Consider the following 17,852-nt stretch of genomic DNA (forward strand, 5'->3'; position numbering starts at 1 on the left):
ACCCATTTTATCTGCTAATCAGTCAAAAAACTGTATTTGTGTGTTTTTAATCCATCCATCCATCCATCGTCAACCGCTTATCCTGCGTACAGAGTCATGGGGGGCTGGAGCCAATCCCAGCAGACATCGGGCGAAAGGCATGGTACACCCTGGACAGGTCGCCAGTCCATTGCAGGGGTGTTTTTAATCAAATTATTTAAATAAACCGGACTGATAGTAGGCGATCTGACGGGATTGGAGGCTCTGTCCTTGGTGCTGAAGTAGCAGGCGGATTTGTCTTTCTCTGTCTTGCCCTTCTGCCTGTTTCATCTTGGATCTATAAAATTCTCTAAACTATATAAATACTCAATTCTATACTATACTGTACTCTATATAGTGCTCAATAGAGTGGTGTCACCTTCATGGTCAAAGTTAAAAGTAAAAACGTGTAGTCATAGAAGAGGGAGAGGATCAATGAGACACAGATTGGGTTTATTTGCTATAATAATGCGGCAGTCCAACTATAATGTAGCCATACAGAAGCGGGTTCAGGTGGATGCGGGTCTCTCTTACACTTTCTCCTATAAAGGAAAACAACAGCAGACAAAGAAAGTGCAGCAGCAGCCTGACAGAGGCCGGGTCAGAAGTTAATCAGAGCTTGGAGCACACGTGCCCTTGAATGCTCATAAACTTATTTTTTGCTGTTGTCACTTGATATTATTTTTCAGATATAACCATTTTTTGTGCAGCAAAATGAGTGTTTATTTGACAATATAATGTCATAATTAAATACATTATTTTAGCAAGTGCCCCTAAAATCGTGCCAAGAAACCCTCCATCTGTCCTCCTATTTGTGTGGGGGGTGGTCTCCCAGTTAAAAATGGACAAATCACAGCTCATGCTGTTTATTAACAGATAACACATGAAAGACTAAAGGAATGCGGTTGTTAACAATATTCAACAAAGAGATAATTATCCAGAAATTATGGAAAGTCTCAATTTTAGATTTAAATAACAAGAAAGACAACAAACATTCTCAAATGTGGGCGTAATTAGTCTCTGTGTCTGTCTGCTTCCTGTTCTATTTTGGTGATCTTCTGTCTCTGGTCTTGGTGTTTTTGCCCTGACTTCTAATGTGTCCTACCTTCTGTTTAATTAACCTGCCTGCTTGTTTGTGTCTGTAGTGTGTCAGTATTCAGAGTCAGTAGCCTACTCTTTTTGTTTAGACACTTACTCCATACGTTTGTACTCTTTAATGTTTCCTTATCCATAAATATATAAACTCATCTGCGATTGGGTCCCGAACTTTTTCCCCTGCCCTTGCACTCGGCACCCTTCTTGACAGTACAAACTAGCCATTATAAACCCAGTGAACATGAGGTCGGGTGAATTGTTTGAACTTTGTGTGGACTTTGCTATAGCCATAAGGAGGCTATCTTGTCTATAGCTCAGAAGGAAATATCCTGGAAGCCTTGGCCAAAAAACTCTGAATGGATAATTAGTTTCGTCCACATCTCAGCTCCTCAGCCTGCAATTTTTTACCTGCATGCCTGTTAGCCCCTCGCCTGCTAACAATCAGCTAGCTTGCAGCTGCAAGCCTAATCTCTGGCCTAGCAAGCTTCATCATGGCCTGCTAGCCGCAAGGCTGATTTCCATCCTGCTAGCCACCAGTCTCCATGACCAGTCTGATGTATCTGCACCTCAGTCGATTAGGCTTGGGGGTCTTGGGCCTACAACCATCCTGTCTAGAGTCAAACCCCGGACGGCTAACCATCAGCCAGCCCCAGCCTTGAGTCAGGGTTGGTGGGAGATTTATGGATGTCCAGCTCTCTGTGGTTTCCTTTTTGTTGGACCTTACCTTGGAACCAGAGAGGACCCAGACAACTAACTCCTGGCCTGCCAGCCTGCACTTTGGACGGCGAGAAACACCAACATCCTTTTGAGGGGACTCGCCTGGCCAATTTCACTGGGTCCCGTGGAGGCCACAAGAGGAGACATTGGCAGCCTCAACCTCTCATCACCCCATAGTCTTTGCTGCCCATCTCCACATCCTCATTGGTGCCCAGCTCTTCATCCTTGCCACCGTCCAGTGCTGCGGAGGTCTTGCTGCCTGGTGTCGCAGAAATGAAGCTGCCCAGCATTAGAGATTTTGTTACCCTGTTCTTACCCGGAGAATAAATGTTCACTGAGTTTCAGCTGTCTAGTTTCTCAGAGACTTTGTTGCCTGGTATCTCAGAGTCTAAACTAATGCGTTTTTCAGAGACATTGCTACCCTGCTCACTAGAGATTCAGCTGGATTGCATCCCACAGACTCAGCTGAACAGTTCCCCAGTGACTTTGCTATTCAGCTCACCAGAAATTCAACTGATTGGCACCCCTGAGAGTATGCTGGCTAGCATCCAAGAGACAATATTGTCCAGTTTCACGGAGGTATCCCCAATTCCTGCCTGATTTCCAGTAGTTGGCCCAGCTGACTCCTGCACCTTGTGTCCAGTCGGCAGTTCATCCACCTCCTGCCACTGCTAAGCTGTTGCAATTTACCGTCCCCACTGCCAAGCCACGGCAGCTCTCAGACTTTGTTGAGCAGCTGCCCCATCCTGTGCCTGCTGAGCTGCATTTGACTTTGACTCCTCTACTACCGGAGATCTCTGTGCCAGAACTGCAGCATTTCCCAGTCCCAAAACTACAGCTGCTACCTGACCCTGCTGAGTTCCAGTTAAGTTCTGTACCCGCTGAACTACTATTGACTGTGCCTCCGTGCTGCAGCAATGCTTCTTACCAGAATAACAGCAGCTGCCTGTCACTACGGAGCTCCAGCAAAACCCTGAACCTGCTCCACTGCAGCGTCCTCTTGCTTCTGTCACATAATGCAGATTGCAATCACCCCAGGTATCCCCCGAAAGAACCTCCTGACTTTGCTGAATTGCAGCTAGCTTCTCTGCCTGAGGTCTCCAGCTCCTCCTCTGTTCCAGCCACAGGCCATTCAATTCTGGTCTCTACCCCGGTCTGGCCACCAGCCTGAGAGCATTGCCTCCATTTTCCCGCCCCTGAACACTAACCCTAAACCTGTTTCCCTGCCACTGGCACTCTGCACCCTTTCTGACAGGGAGCCTAACTATAGGGACAATTGCAGAAGGGAAAAAAGAAAAATATTAGGCTAACTGTTATCCCCCTTATGTATATAGGACATGGGAAAGGAAATAATCATAATGACAGTGAAACCTTGCCCAATAATAGCCTACATTAATTAATAAACTCAAAACAGGTTGTCAAAATGGGGATTTGAACATTTAATACCAAATCCATTCTGTCGGCTTGCCATAAGGACAGAGAACCTCTAGAGGCCGGGCGGGCAGGAGGCCAGCTTGGACACTGGAGATCAATAACAGAATCCAGTGGCTGGAGTGTGAGACCAGAGACTGGTGACAGCTGCTGCAGTTCAGACGCCAGATATATCTAGCTATCTGGTCAAGGGTGACGCTTAGGCAATGCAACATAGTGAGCGGCACGGAACGAATTGAACGACCACGAGTTTGAGCAATAGCTGTTCACCACCAGCTCATCAATCGTTTTGTTCAAGGCAAGGTCTGACATGTCAGAATACAAGGCTAAACGAGAAAGACTGAGGGCTCTAAAAACAAACCAGACAATGATGGGTTAGGATGGAGTAGAAGTACAGTGACCATCTTTTATCTCTAGGAGGGTATTTCTTTCCTTGACTCATAGAACATAAGTCCCCCACGTCTTCAAGATTACAAATAATAACAACAAAATATAGCTGCAAGCGGCAATGATTGGGATCCAAGTGCAACATTTGACATTTTCAGAGGAGAAGAACAGATGCTTTAAACTTGAAAGATTAAAGTGATGAAGGAATTTGGACTTTGAGATAATTGTGGAAACGCAAACTTGATTTTTACAGAATCACCTTAAGATCAGTGTGTGTCATATGTACCTGACTACTGGGTGAAATGTTCAACCCACCTGCAACATTTTGTGTTTCCAAGTTTTAAAGTGCAAGGGATCCAAATAAAATAGACCCCTTAGACTCTCTATGATCTGAACAGCCCCATTGTAAGGAAATCTGACTTGGTCATGTGGGGATTTGAACCCTAGAACTTCAAATCTCCATGGTAGGAGACTTACTGACTGAGCAACTGGTGAGAGGATCTTTCCATACACCTTCTCACAAGTTGAGGTAGTGACGTCACATGTGCCAGACCTGGATAGTTTTGTCAGGCTAAACTTAAAACACTTACTAAGTCAAAATACAGGTGAGAAAATTCTGACAAAAATCACACGTCATTCTGCTGGTTTTGAGTGTGTTAACTATTTTGGTTGCATTTGATTCAACACTGGGCAAAAAAGAAAATGTTGTGCATACTGTACTAGCAAGATACTGAATATCACTGCAGACTCACCGTTTGACCGATTTAAAAACCCTTTGAAACACTCAATATCTGCCATCTAGAGAATGTCTATGTTAATTTTGGTAGAGTTTGAAGAAAGACTTGTGGAGATATAGATGTTAATTGAATTTGCATATTCTGAAAAATACAGAGTAATAGACTTCTGAATTTACCGTAGATTGCATTGAGGCAAAGGTTTGTCACATATCAGTGGATGTGCTGAAAGAATTTCAGCTCTCTAGGAGGCACAGGTGTTTTTCTTAGATTTTTTGAAGTGTGAAATGAGAAATGTCTTGAAATTTACATTTGTTGTAATAAGCCACACACACTTTGAGCAATCATTACCAAATTCATGCATCAACTGAGTAGTGACCCTAGATCGTACGAACCGAATTTTGAATATCGAATCGAATATCCCAGGACTGCTCAGCAAAGCTCGGACCGAGCATCTTAACAGACGCTTCAAGTTTGGTTACAATAGCTTAAGCCAATTTTGATTTACGAGCATTTATGTAAAATTGTACAAAAAGACAAACGTGAAAATTTATGAAAAAAAACCCCCCGTCTAGGACGAGTTCGCAAAAATAGGTTACAAAAAGTCCCAGAATTTGACATTTTTAGAGCAGATCATTGAAGCAATGATGCAGATGAATCCAGAGATTAAAATGAGCATCCTGCTTGGATCCCTAATCAAGACCAAAAAGGGTTAGAAAGAGACACAAGAAAACACCCAGATATCACTTTAAAAAACCTGTTGTCGTTGGCTTTGTATCTGAAATGCTTTGATAGGCCATTTTAGTTGGCTATGAGCAGAGAATGGCTCTCTTGTACTTGGTATGTCTTAAGACAACAGACAATGGCGTGTTTAAACAGTGTTCTTTAAAAAAGGGACATGCAGGTTTTATTGGGACATGCTGTAATATTTGAATGTAAGAAAAACCAGCAACCCCCCCCGCTGTTTAAAGAAATGACTAAGTAGTCCTGCGTAACTACTATCAACCTTAATTTTGATTCTGACCTACAGCAACAACAAACAACACACTTTGGTCATGACTTCACTTCATGACTCCAAGCAATTCAAGTCCGGGCATATTTTTTTCCAATAAATCTTTATTTTTCAGTTTTAAATAGCCGAAAACGAAAAGTAAACACAAGTGAATAAAACAATATGGTGATCATTCACACAGCTACATGTGCATATCAGTTATGGTTCCTGTAAAAGCATAAACCAACTCTGAAGACCACCTAAAAGAGGAAAGTAGTTGCTTGTCTTAATTGTTTTGTTCATTATCCTGAGAAATTCAGTATGAAGTCCCAATTTCAGTAAATGAAACAATCAATATTGCTGATGCAAAAAACACACACAGGACACCCATGCACTCTAAAAATTATATCAAAACCCGTCCACTCGCCGCTGACACAAAGAACTGAAATGAAAAATAAAACATGGCGGCCTTATTCTTTCACTTCCAGGGACTTCCAGGGCTGAAACACTTTGATAATCCTGACTGATACTGCAACAACACCTTTTGACAGACACTTTTCCTACAGAAGCTTTTTTTGCCAGTAAAATCTAATAATCTCATCACATAAATCATTCTCAAGCAAAGATTGCAGGCATAATGTCTAAAAATAACAAAGCTTGTGAGAGAGCAAACAAAGACAAGAATACAACAAACGCTCATAAAATGTTTTGGGCTTTTTTCTTTTTCTTTTTTTTTTTTTAAGTTTACACTGTTTTAGGTCTGTGGCTCCGTCAGGCCTCTCAGAGAGCAAACCTGAGGGAGAGATACAATTCTGATCAGTAATTAGTTCTGCCCCCCCCCCCCCCCCCCCCCCCCCCCCACCCCCCCCCCCCCCCCCCCCCCCCCCCCAACCCCCAACCCCCAACCCCAACCCCGAAAACTTGGTCATCCTACAAGACTCTTAAATCTCAGCTACTTCAAATAACATAATCCCACACTCAAAATGACAGAGAAACACATCCAACAGTAACCAGAAGAAACACAGCAAAGATTTCAATTTCATGTTACCAAAAATCACATGAGGATTTGACCCACTCACTCAGCTCGCCAGACGGTCCCTCCAGACACAAAGTTGCCTGGGATCTCCATCAACGCAAGTCTTTCTTATCATCAAGCATATAAATGGATCATGATGTAAGTCCACAAGTAAAACGGACAAAAAGCTTCCAATGATGTTCTGGCATGCACAAGAACTTTGAAAACATTGTCCCGTGACATCCCGTTCAGTCGAAGCGAGACAGACTGTGAAACTTGGAAAAATCTTATTCAAACGTATTTGCAGTAGACTGTTCAACAAAAACAAGCTGCTTGAAGTCCTCAATCTTCTGTCAGCCAGTCACTGAGACCGACGACTGGTGAGCAACACCCAGTTACAATTAGGGAAAGAAAGATATGCAAGAGAGGCTGAGCAAAGTTTGGAAGTGTTTGCACCAAATGTTGCTATTGTTGACAGTGGTATTAACCCCACAATACCATAGACTATACAGGGGCCTGAACAACTCAACAGGATTAAGTGATGGAAGGTATTCTCTCAAAGTAAGGTTTTAGGTGATAAAGAAAACGATTTGCAAAATTGAAGAAACTGGTGATTTTGTGCTGGTGCAAATCTTACCAGGTCTGACCGTTCCACAATGGTGCATTCATTTTCACCTCCAAAAAGGATCTAGAGGCTCAGGAAAAAAAACAAACAGCTCTTTTCATTGGTTTAGGAGTGGGAAGCTTCAAATCTTTCTTGGTGGTCGACCAAGAATTTCTGGCCTCCCAGACAGAAATAGCAGGTAGCACACGTCAGCGAGATCGGGTTGTCCTGTCAAAAAGCACGTCACGACTCCTCGTTTCCCGAGTCATCCTCATCGTAGCAGCAGTCGCCGTCGCCGTCCTCCACATCGTCGTCGTCATAGTAATAGTCGTAGAAGAGGTCGGAGCCTTCGTCGGGGGCCGGGGCGCGCGTACGCACGCAGTACTCGGCCAGTGTGGTGGGCACCTTCACTCCGTCGCGCTCAGCTTCCGCCTTGGTGGCCAATACCTGTTTCCTGTGGGAGAGAGATTTAAAAAAAGAACACATCATGAGTCGAGACTGACTCTTGAAAAAGAGGCTCTTCTACGCTTGTTGTAAAAGTTTTGGATAGGGACAATATCGAAGTGCGACCGTTTACCTGATGATCTCTACGTACTCCCGGTCCTTGCCCTTACTGTCCCTCCATTTGCGGTACATGACAGAGGCATCCACATTAGCAGGAGAGAAGGTGTTTGGTTCATTCAGCAGCGAGATCACACTAAGCAAAATGGTCCTGGAAGCAAAAGCAAAGGTAAGTGGCAAGTGTTAACCCTAACATACTCCATAAATAAGTGGTGTGGCCAGTTTAAACAGGATATAAACCTGTTATTATTTAATAAACAAATGAGGAATATTTAATCTACCCTCTCTCTCCTATCAGTTTTCTTACATTCTGCATTTTACGGGTGCTAAATGGAGCTATGTGAATCAGGGCTGCAACTAAGGATTCATTTCCTTTTCAATTTATCCGGCGATTATTTGGTCAACATTTATTTTATTTTATTTATTGTTTATTTATTAATCTAAATTGTGAAAAGTGACCGTCAAAATTGCCCTGGCCCCCGAACTCGCACATTTAAATGTTTTGTTCTGCCCAACCAACAGTCCAAAGCTTACAACCATAAAAGACCAAGAAAACCAGCACATATTCCCAATTGAGAAGAACCAGAACCATCCATGGCCTATACAGTCTAATACAATCCAGTACAACAGCTCTCCCACATATTCCACCTTTGCAAAGCTTATAATGGCCAGTTAAAACTTTCAGAGAAGTGTTAATTTAAGTGTTAAGTGTTTATACCTGAGGTTGTAGTTAGTGGTGGTGGTGTACTGGACTGTGCAGGATTCCAGTGTAATGCAGTGTAAGTTCAATGCAAATGACAATTTTTCCACAACAGACATTTTGACTTGTAAAAGCAGAAAAAGCACAGGTGATATTAATGACATAAATTAAAAATGCATAATAGCAGAGCCCTGCATCTCTAACCTGTACCACCTACATGGCACGCAGCCAGTAGTTATATCTGTGCAATTAATCCTAGGCAAGTCAACAAGACATCATTATTGCCTGTGTGCTTCATTCACATAAATACTATTAAAATTTAACCAATTTAATTCCCACGTTTGTACACTTATTCATAAAAAACAACAACAACAGCAAAACAAAGCCTTGGTCACTTTGGTCATATAGCAATGTAAACGTATCCTATTGTATATGTATGCTTGATATAAGAATCCAACATAATCTCATTTTGTTTGTGACTGAATATTAAGTGGGTTCAGTACACGTGCCGCTTTTATTTTTTAGAAGTGATGGAGGATTTCCTAATGTATTGGCCCTTAACAAATTATTGCTTAATACATTATTTGGAAGAACTTGATACAAATCCAATAAAGCACTTGTGAAATATTTCACTTTTTACACTGAGCTGTCACGCCCACACAATTATTGCACAACAAACCCACATACAAAAGGGAGCTGCCTGATGACAGCACCGGACAAAAACAGATCAAATTACGCATGTGGGGCTGAATACCCAGATATGAATTCAGTATTCTTTTTTTTGGGACTTCTGAAGGAGACTCCACTGAGGACAGATGTCATGTCCTCAGTGTGAGACAGGTCTTGAAGGGACTGAGAGAATACAAAGACAGCAGGTGCCCAGAAAGGAGACACACATACGCGGAGAGATAATGAGGGAGATGCTAACCGGACATTCTGGGTGGGATTCCATCTCTCTGAAGGCAGCTCTCCACTCTGCGGGTCGTCCACCGGAGGGTGCAGTATGGAAATACACACATCTCCATTCTAAAAACAGAGGGAATCAACTCCTTTCAATGTGACATCCACCATATAACCCATTTGAATTAAATTAAATATAGTGATAAAGGTTACAAAGGCATATATTTAATATTATAAAATAGAGTCACGGTATGATACTTTACCTCATAGATGTTTGGGTGCCACATCTTAGTGAGGAATCGGAAGGCAGGTGGGGAGTATGGGTAGTCAATAGGGAACTTGATGCGAGCCTGGGGATACAAAACAGGTCTTTACCATGGTTTTTACATGCGTCTGTGCTCTGTATTACTACAATAAGACTTTTACTGATTTCATATGGTGCGGTCATGCCAGTAGTGCAGTAAACTATGTTTCACATCTTGATTATGTTTTTTAAGAAAACATGCATGGTTTCTACATTCTTAAAAAACCTTAACAGCTTTAGTGACCCTGAAAGCTTTACAAGTATCTCATTTAATGTGTTCACACAATATCACTGTACGGTATGGCAACCAGATCGGTAAATTCAGAAGCAAGCTGGCAACTTAGGATTGTCAATGGCCATCAAATTAATCACAGGACAATAGAGCCAGGTGGGGGCTCTGTCTGTGCATATCACAGAGAAAGCTACACATCTAAACTCTTGTAGGTAGGATGGATTTTGTTACAAATAACATTTAAAAAGCAATTTATCCCAAGGGCAACTGGCTTGCTCAATTCTTATAGTGTATGTTTTCTTTTTTTCTTTTTTATCAGTTGAAGAATTCATACCGTCAGTGCCGTTATGCGTGTTTGAATGAACTGCCAGATACATTTTTTTCACCTTTGTGGACAATAAAGTTGTTATCTATTCTTACCTTAAAATACCCCCCCTCATAATGAGTGTTTGGCGGTCCGAAAATGGCCACTTCCCAGTTGTACATATCAGCCTCGTCCACCAGCGTTATTTTGAATCCCTCGACAGGCTGCTCCTGAAGGCTCTTCATTTCCAACATGAGTGCTTTCTGTGAACTGGCTACATGAGATGAGTCGTGTTGCGCCATACTGAACTAGGTTAGCTCTCAAGATTAACGTTATCTGCAGTCGACAGCTGATGGTTTTGTTTACACGAACACGGCTAGCCTAAGTAGCCAAACAACTTACTGACACTGAAAAAAAACAACTTGTGTGTTTTCGATGTTCGGAGACAATGAAACAGGCCAAACCAGCCAGGCTGCGCACAAACCAAACAAAGGTTGCGACGATTCGTTCCCAAGTCAGATTAATTATTTACCAACGTCAACACTCAGACATGGGTGAATTGGACAAATCATTGTCGGTGACCGGCGCCTTCAGCTTTAGTAGATTTACCTGGCAGGGCGGCCACGGATATAAGCCGTAACCTAAATCTACTGATAGCTGCTGGCTAATGTAAGCTAGCTAACAAGCTCTACCTTAGCGACCAGCAGAAGACGAGTTTACCGTGGAGCGAATAGTTTATAACTTCCTGCGAGAGTCAGGTTAGAAAATAAAACACAACTATTAATCTAAAATTATAGCAAACTAAAACTCTAACGGTAATAACCAGAAATGTAGTTGATATCGCCCTAACAGAAGACTGGGTAAAGAAGAATGTTGCTTAAAGGAGTCCCCTCTCCCCTCTACACAGGCAATAGCGCCTTGTGCAGTCTGGGATTTGTAGTCCAGTGTTCATCTGTAAACATTACTTTTAACCCTGAAAGCAACCAAGACGCCACACAATGACATAACAAAATACTTGGTTGTAATTACGAAAAAATAATCTTTGGAAGTTGGTTGAGTTGTGAACGTGACTTTTTGAAATATTCATTCACGAGTAAATTTAGACAACTACATTTGCCAGTAGCGTGACGTCATGAAAACACGAACGTTGTTTGTGTTTCTGAAAAGCAGCCCTGACCTACTTTCGCTCTCAAATTATTTTAACACAATAACACATGTCTGCCATGTTAATTTGATTTACGGTGTTCAGTGTTCTATAAAAACTGCAGTTAAGCAAAAGATAGGTATTTGTACGTTATTTCCCAAGTTTTACTGGTGACGTTTACAATATACGCCATTTTGTAGAAAGCCCCTTTAAGATGGCTTTCTGCCGCCTGAGTAATTAATTTTAAAACCAGGCAATTTAACGCATTGCTTTTATCAATATCAACTTTATTTTTATAGCACACTTAAACCAAGGTGCTTTGATAAGGGTGTTTTAGGGTCGTGAATGTTTATTTGTAAAACATGTAATTAAGTTAATAAAGAGACATTTTATACTATGATCTTTCTTTTTTTTTCTCACTCTCTCTTTTCTTTATTGAATCTTGAATTAATCTCTTACAAAGATCTTTAGCCAAAACAAAATGCGTAAAACGACAGAATAATAGAACAGGACACAAGTATAAACAAAGGGGTATCATGTAAACAACAAAGGCATTAAAGACAAATATCTAAATCTTTACATATTTCAACTGTTTTGATTGCTTTACTATTCGTATTTTATATTGTGATTTTTTTTACATGGGGCATAGACAGGTATACATAACAGTATACAAATACATAATACAGAAATAATAAAAGCTTTGCCAGGGGTAAGTTAGCCTATATTATATAAAGACGAAGGACCACAGCCGTTTTGTTGTTGGATTAAAAAAATAAATTGACATAATACACAACCTCATGGAGAAAAAGTACAAAGTTAGGTTTTTTTACTGCTGAATTTTTATTTATTTTTACTTATTTTTACTATAAGAACAGCGAACCGTTTTCTTTATTACGTCTTATTTACGCGACTGAGCGCACTTCGGACCCCGCCTTCACGGAAAAGTTCGTGATGGATTCGAAATCACGACGACGGTCCCGCTCCAGGTCCAGAAGTCGCAGCCGGGATCGGCGGAACAGGTCTAGAGTGAGCAGGTCTCGGTCTCCGGAGGAAAGGAGTGGCCGCAGTCGGTCCGCGGACACGAAAAGAACCGCGCGTGGACGGGGACGGTCGAGCAGCAGGGACTCCAGCGATGGCTCTCCTGGCCCACGTCGGCCTCAACACAGAGACCGTTCAGGTTCTAGGAGCGGTTCGGAGAGCGACAGGCGGCGAGCACCACACCGTCCTAGGACCAGGTCCCGGGGTCGAACATCAAGGTACCGTTAACTTTATTTGCTGTGTGGTGCTCACTGGTTAAACGTTTTACGGCTCGGTTCAATCTGTTAAAACAGCAGTGGTGGTTAACGTTACCTCACGGGACGGTGAAATAAGTAGTGCCCGTGTTAAACTGTGAGCTTAATTCTGCGCAAGACAGTTAAAATGAGTCCATGTGTCCCATTGAAGTCTTACGTTAAGAACTGTGAATTAACATGCACATAATCATACATCCACAACTCTTAATATATTCCAGACTGTGGTATCATAATACTAAAGGTTGCTCACAGCATTATTGTCTACAAGGTTTTCCACTGCAGTAGTGTTGGGAAGCCAGTAATCTGAGTGAGTAAGGAGAAGGGCATCATATACAGTGATAGTGTTCTTGCTGAAGATTAAAGAACAAATGTATTCCCCTTAGTCTCCAATACATGGTTGGCCACCTAAGAGCAAAAATGTACTGAGTAATTTTTTCTGTCTCAGTTCTGATTCAGATGATCCCAAAGAGAGGGGGAGGAGAAAAGAAATGGAGAACCGGGGTGGAACATCTCGAGAGAGGAGAAGGGGAAGGTCCCAGCACAGCCCAGACTCCCGTGATGGAAGCAGCGACAGAGAAAGGAGAAGGAGGAGAAGTCCTGACAGGGGGAGTCTAGTCAGAGACAGCCACAGGAGGGAGCGAGACAGAGAGAGGTGGAAGAGCAACAGCAAAGACAGGGAAAGAGTAGGGGACGGAGACAAGAGCCACGAGCGAAGGAAGAGGAGTGAAGAAAGGGAGCAGGGGAGGAGCGTGAAAAGCAGAGAGAGGGCCGAGGGAGACCGAGGGAGGCAGCGCTCTAGTTCACCTGAATCGTCTGATAGCTCAGGGTCTGAGCGTGGGGGCCGTGCAGTCAAAGAAAAGGAGGAGAAGAAAAAACAGAAGGATGTGATGAAAGCTCTGGAGACACCAGAGGAGAAGAGGGCCAGGAGACTGGCAAAGAAGGAAGCAAAGGAGAAGAAAAGGAGAGAAAAGATGGGCTGGAGTGAAGAGTACATGGGATACACCAACGCAGACAATCCCTTCGGTGACAACAACTTATTAGGAACATTCAAATGGCAGAAGGTGAGTTGGAGAGCAGCTTAACAGCTTCTAATGAGGTTTTTAATTGTAAACTGTATTCAGTTTACAGTCCCAGAATTTTTGAAAGTTTACTGTCATAACCTGGCTTTGAATATTGTAACACAACCAAGATTCTTGTTTTTTTTTCCTCCTGTGTTTTTTCAGGCGTTGGATAAGAAAGGCATCGGCCATCTTGGTGAAAAAGAGCTTAAAGAAAGGAACAAACGTATTCAGGAGGAGAACCGCAGAGAGCTGCAGAAGGTATAAACTGTCGGATAGTTGTTTTTTTTCTTTCTTTGTTGCCTTAAAATGTTACAGAGTTATGAGTAATAGCCCTTCGATTAATCGCGCTTACTTTGTGGGTAAAGGTAAAGCAGCTGCGTCTGGAGAGGGAGCGAGAAAAGGCCATGAGAGAGACGGAGCTGGAGATGCTGCAAAGGGAGAAGGAGGCAGAGCATTTCAAGACCTGGGCTGAACAGGAAGACAACTTCCATCTGCATCAGGCCAAACTAAGGTGAGTCTATTAACAGTTACTGTATATCCCTGTGCATCAGGCTCCTGCAACTGCTTCTTAAACCCCACTGTCTCACAATATTGTTGTCCAGGTCAAAGATTAGAATCCGCGACGGTCGTGCAAAGCCTATTGACCTTTTGGCAAAGTACATCAGTGCAGAAGATGACGATCTTGCTGTGGAGATGCATGAGCCTTACACCTTTCTCAATGGGCTAACAGTCACCGACATGGATGACCTGCTGGAGGATATCAAGGTGTGTGGTTATGTTATTAAGCTTAGAAAGGCTCTCGTCGCACAAGATTGCTTTTACAAGGGAGATGTTAAGTACAAGTGCACCATCTTTAAACATTGCAGCCTCTTTTAAAGTAAAAAATCCAGTAAATAGAAACCTCAACCTACTACACGTCCATGTTGAAATGAACAAACTTGAGATAACATTTGGACCACCTGCTGAAATTGCATTGTTTGGTAATAAGACCTCACAGTCTAAACGGCGGCTGCATCTAACGGTTATTTTCATAGTGGATTAATCTGTCAATTATTTTCTCGATTAATCCAGTTGTTTGGTCTATAGTAAATGGTGGAAAATGTGGATCAGTGTTTCCCAATGCCAAAGTTTTTGTCCACAACCCAAATATTCAGTTTAATGTCATAGGAGGAAAGAAAACAGAAAATATTTTCACATTTAAGAAGCTGGAATGAAAGAATTTAAACGCCTTTTACGCAAACCGATTGATTATCAAAATAGTTGCCGATCCATTTAATAGTCGACAGATAATCGATTAATCAAACAATTGTTGCAGCTCTAGTCTGAATAAGTCTGGTCTAGCTGAGATTGTTTGAGATGTTTGTGTTAAAGACGTATGTGGAATTTTTACAATTCAATTATAGCATCTTTCAAATTATTGTGATGGTACAAGTTCTTATTTGTAGAAATATTTGACAGTCTCATCTCATCAGAATCTCTTTTTCAACAAATTCAGTGTCTTTCTTTCAACCGCCACTGAGGAGGTGCCAAATCCCAAAATATTAAAAAAAAAAAAATAGTTGTCGAGCAGTTAAGATGTCACGCTCTGACTGATTTTGGTTAAATTTGACTTATTCATTTAGACATGAAATCTGAGTATAAAACAGGCCACAATATGCAGACGTAACATTAATATTGAATCATCACAGTGTAAACTGATTTAGAAATATAATATTTCATGCAGAGTGACCCTGAACTTAACTATGGTAAAAGTTCCATCACACCTCTTATACTTAAAATGAACAGAACCCCATCTGTATACGGCTTACTGTATCAGTGTTGTGCTGGTAGGTGTACATGGAGTTGGAGCAAGGGAAGAATGTGGACTTCTGGAGAGACATGACGACAATCACTGAAGACGAGATCAGCAAACTGAGAAAACTGGAGGCCTCTGGAAGAGGACCGGGTACGTAATTATTTCCATTAAATGCTAACTGTATGTGCAACGTGATGCTGTGCTCAGCCCGCTTTTTAGTCCCTTTAAGTTCATTACCATCTTTTAAAACTCTCAGGTGATCGTCGTGACGGCATCAACACAGCCGTGAGCACTGATGTACAGACGGTGTTCAAAGGAAAGACATACAGCCAGTTGCAGGCGCTGCACCTGAACATTGAGACGAAAATTCGGGCCGGAGGATCCAATCTTGATATCGGATACTGGGAGAGCCTGCTGCAGCAAGTCCGAGTCTACATGGCCAGAGCAAGGTATGAATGTGGGAGCCGTGATTGTGTTTTAAAGTGCCTGATTACCTCGTGTGTCATAAACCTAAATCTGCAGCTAGATGTTTCACAGATGGCTCGTGATTTATCTGGATAGACGGTGGAAAGGTGTGTGTCAAGTCTAAAATTTTATGTTCTAGGCTAAGGGAGCGACACCAGGATGTTCTGCGTCAGAAACTGTTCAAGCTTAAACAGGAACAAGGAGTGGAAAGCGAGCCTTTGTTCCCCATCATCAAAGAGGAGCTGAGGAGCGACGAGGAGGAGTAAGTTACCTCGAAACCACACACAACCTGAAACTGTGGCAAAGTAGTGGCTCATGTCGGTTTCTGTTCATATTTTCAGTCACCTGGGGTTCAAATTTAATTTCTGTTTCTTTTCAGGATGTGTATTATATCCTCAGAAAAATCTAAAATACTTATGATGCATTGCCGTGTCAAAGTTCTAACCCCAATGTTTTTGTAACATCAGCGAGAGAGCAGGGGAACCAACAGTAACAGAGGAGCCTGGCCAGGCGTCATCCTCCTCCACACGAAATAAGAACAGAGAAGCAGAAGAGGAGGCAGGTCCGTCAACATCCACAGCAAGAAACAAAGACGAGGATGGAGGAGAAAACAGCGATAAGAAGGACGAAGAGGAGAAGGGCGAGGTGGTAGAGACTGTGTTGACGGAGGAGGACCTCATCCAACAGAGCCAGGCGGAGTACGACTCCGGCCGCTACAGTCCCTCGCTGCTCAGCTCCTCCGAGCTGCCGCTGGACTCGCACACGATCACGCCGGAAGAGGACACACACAGGCTGCAGTTGGCACGCAGACAGCTGCAAGTCACGGGTATGAGATTAACACACAGAGAGCTTCTAAATCAGTTTTCAAAATAATCTGTAAAATGAGTGCATTCTTGATAAGACATAACCACAAAATATTTCATTTTCAGCAGTGAAAATGTGGATAAAACCAATCTTAAGATGTCAAAACACATTGATAAATACATATACGATGCATATTTCTCCCCCAAGACACTCACTAATGCTTCTTTGACTTCTCGATCAGGCGACGCCAACGAGAGCGCCGAGGACGCCTTTGTACGTCGTGCCAGAGAAGGCATGGGCAACGATGAGGCTCAGTTCAGCGTGGAGTTTCCCGTCACGGGGAAGATGTACCTGTGGGCAGACAAATACCGTCCCAGGAAACCCCGCTTCTTCAACAGGGTCCACACGGGCTTCGAGTGGAACAAATACAACCAGACGCATTACGACTTCGACAACCCTCCGCCCAAGATCGTCCAGGGTTACAAGTTCAACATCTTCTACCCGGACCTGATAGACAAGCGCTCCACCCCGCAGTACTTCCTTGAGCCCAGTCCCGACAACAAGGACTTTGGGATTTTAAGGTTCCACGCGGGCCCGCCCTACGAGGACATTGCCTTTAAGATCGTGAACAGGGAGTGGGAGTACTCTCACAGACACGGCTTCCGTTGTCAGTTTGCCAACGGGATCTTCCAGCTGTGGTTCCACTTCAAGAGGTACCGCTACAGGAGATAGAGGCCACATACCAGGATGGACCAAGACCCCAGTCAGTGGGTTTCAACCATGCGTGGTATATTATATAGGCTGTACAGTCAATGTGCTTTGTTGTTGTCTGTAACTGCTGTCACAACAAAAAGCAGTTTGTTAAAGCTACAAATCACTCTACCATTTGTCTGAAGAAGTAAATTGTAATGTAATGTCTAAAAATTACACATTAAAGATTTTTCCCCCGCCTTTTTACTCTTTGCAAGCGGTTGATGGTTTTTTGTTGTGAATTTAAAGCCTGGTAGGCTATATATTCTAGAAGGATTTTTTTAGTAGATTTGCTGAAATTCTCTTTACAGCAATCAGTAGATAAAATGCTTGACACAAAACTGAAAACAATCGGGCATCTGTGGCAGTCACAGGACTGTAATAAGCATGGCCAATCTGGCTGGAATACCTGCTCTGCTCCTGCACATGAAGTGGCTTTGACTAGAGGCCCAAAAAGAAGGGGTGGGATTTTTTGGGTTGGACACTTTCAAAATCTCTTTTGCTAGTTCCTCAAATGAGGTCTTCCCTAGCTTTAAATAAGAGACAAA

General features: G+C 42.7%; 2 protein-coding genes across 2 annotated transcripts; one reads left to right on the top strand and one right to left on the bottom strand.

The window, feature by feature from the left end:
• Positions 1-6,279: 6,279 nt before the first annotated feature.
• Positions 6,280-10,901, bottom strand: LOC123972817 (ubiquitin-conjugating enzyme E2 R1-like). The gene is made up of 5 exons (XM_046052508.1): positions 10,110-10,901; positions 9,417-9,503; positions 9,182-9,279; positions 7,570-7,704; positions 6,280-7,446 (listed from the first exon to the last, which is right to left on the bottom strand). The coding sequence occupies exons 1-5, from the start codon at positions 10,293-10,295 to the stop codon at positions 7,236-7,238; spliced, it is 717 nt and encodes a 238-aa protein (XP_045908464.1). The 5' UTR covers positions 10,296-10,901; the 3' UTR covers positions 6,280-7,235.
• A 1,145-nt stretch (positions 10,902-12,046) lies between these two features.
• cactin lies at positions 12,047-17,511 on the top strand. Its single transcript, XM_046051409.1, has 10 exons — positions 12,047-12,393; positions 12,875-13,490; positions 13,653-13,748; positions 13,856-14,001; positions 14,093-14,255; positions 15,321-15,435; positions 15,542-15,734; positions 15,890-16,012; positions 16,218-16,576; positions 16,796-17,511. The coding sequence occupies exons 1-10, from the start codon at positions 12,089-12,091 to the stop codon at positions 17,284-17,286; spliced, it is 2,607 nt and encodes an 868-aa protein (XP_045907365.1). The 5' UTR covers positions 12,047-12,088; the 3' UTR covers positions 17,287-17,511.
• Positions 17,512-17,852: the final 341 nt, after the last annotated feature.

This window comes from Micropterus dolomieu, linkage group LG06, assembly GCF_021292245.1.
Source record: "Micropterus dolomieu isolate WLL.071019.BEF.003 ecotype Adirondacks linkage group LG06, ASM2129224v1, whole genome shotgun sequence".
NCBI lineage: Eukaryota > Metazoa > Chordata > Actinopteri > Centrarchiformes > Centrarchidae > Micropterus > Micropterus dolomieu.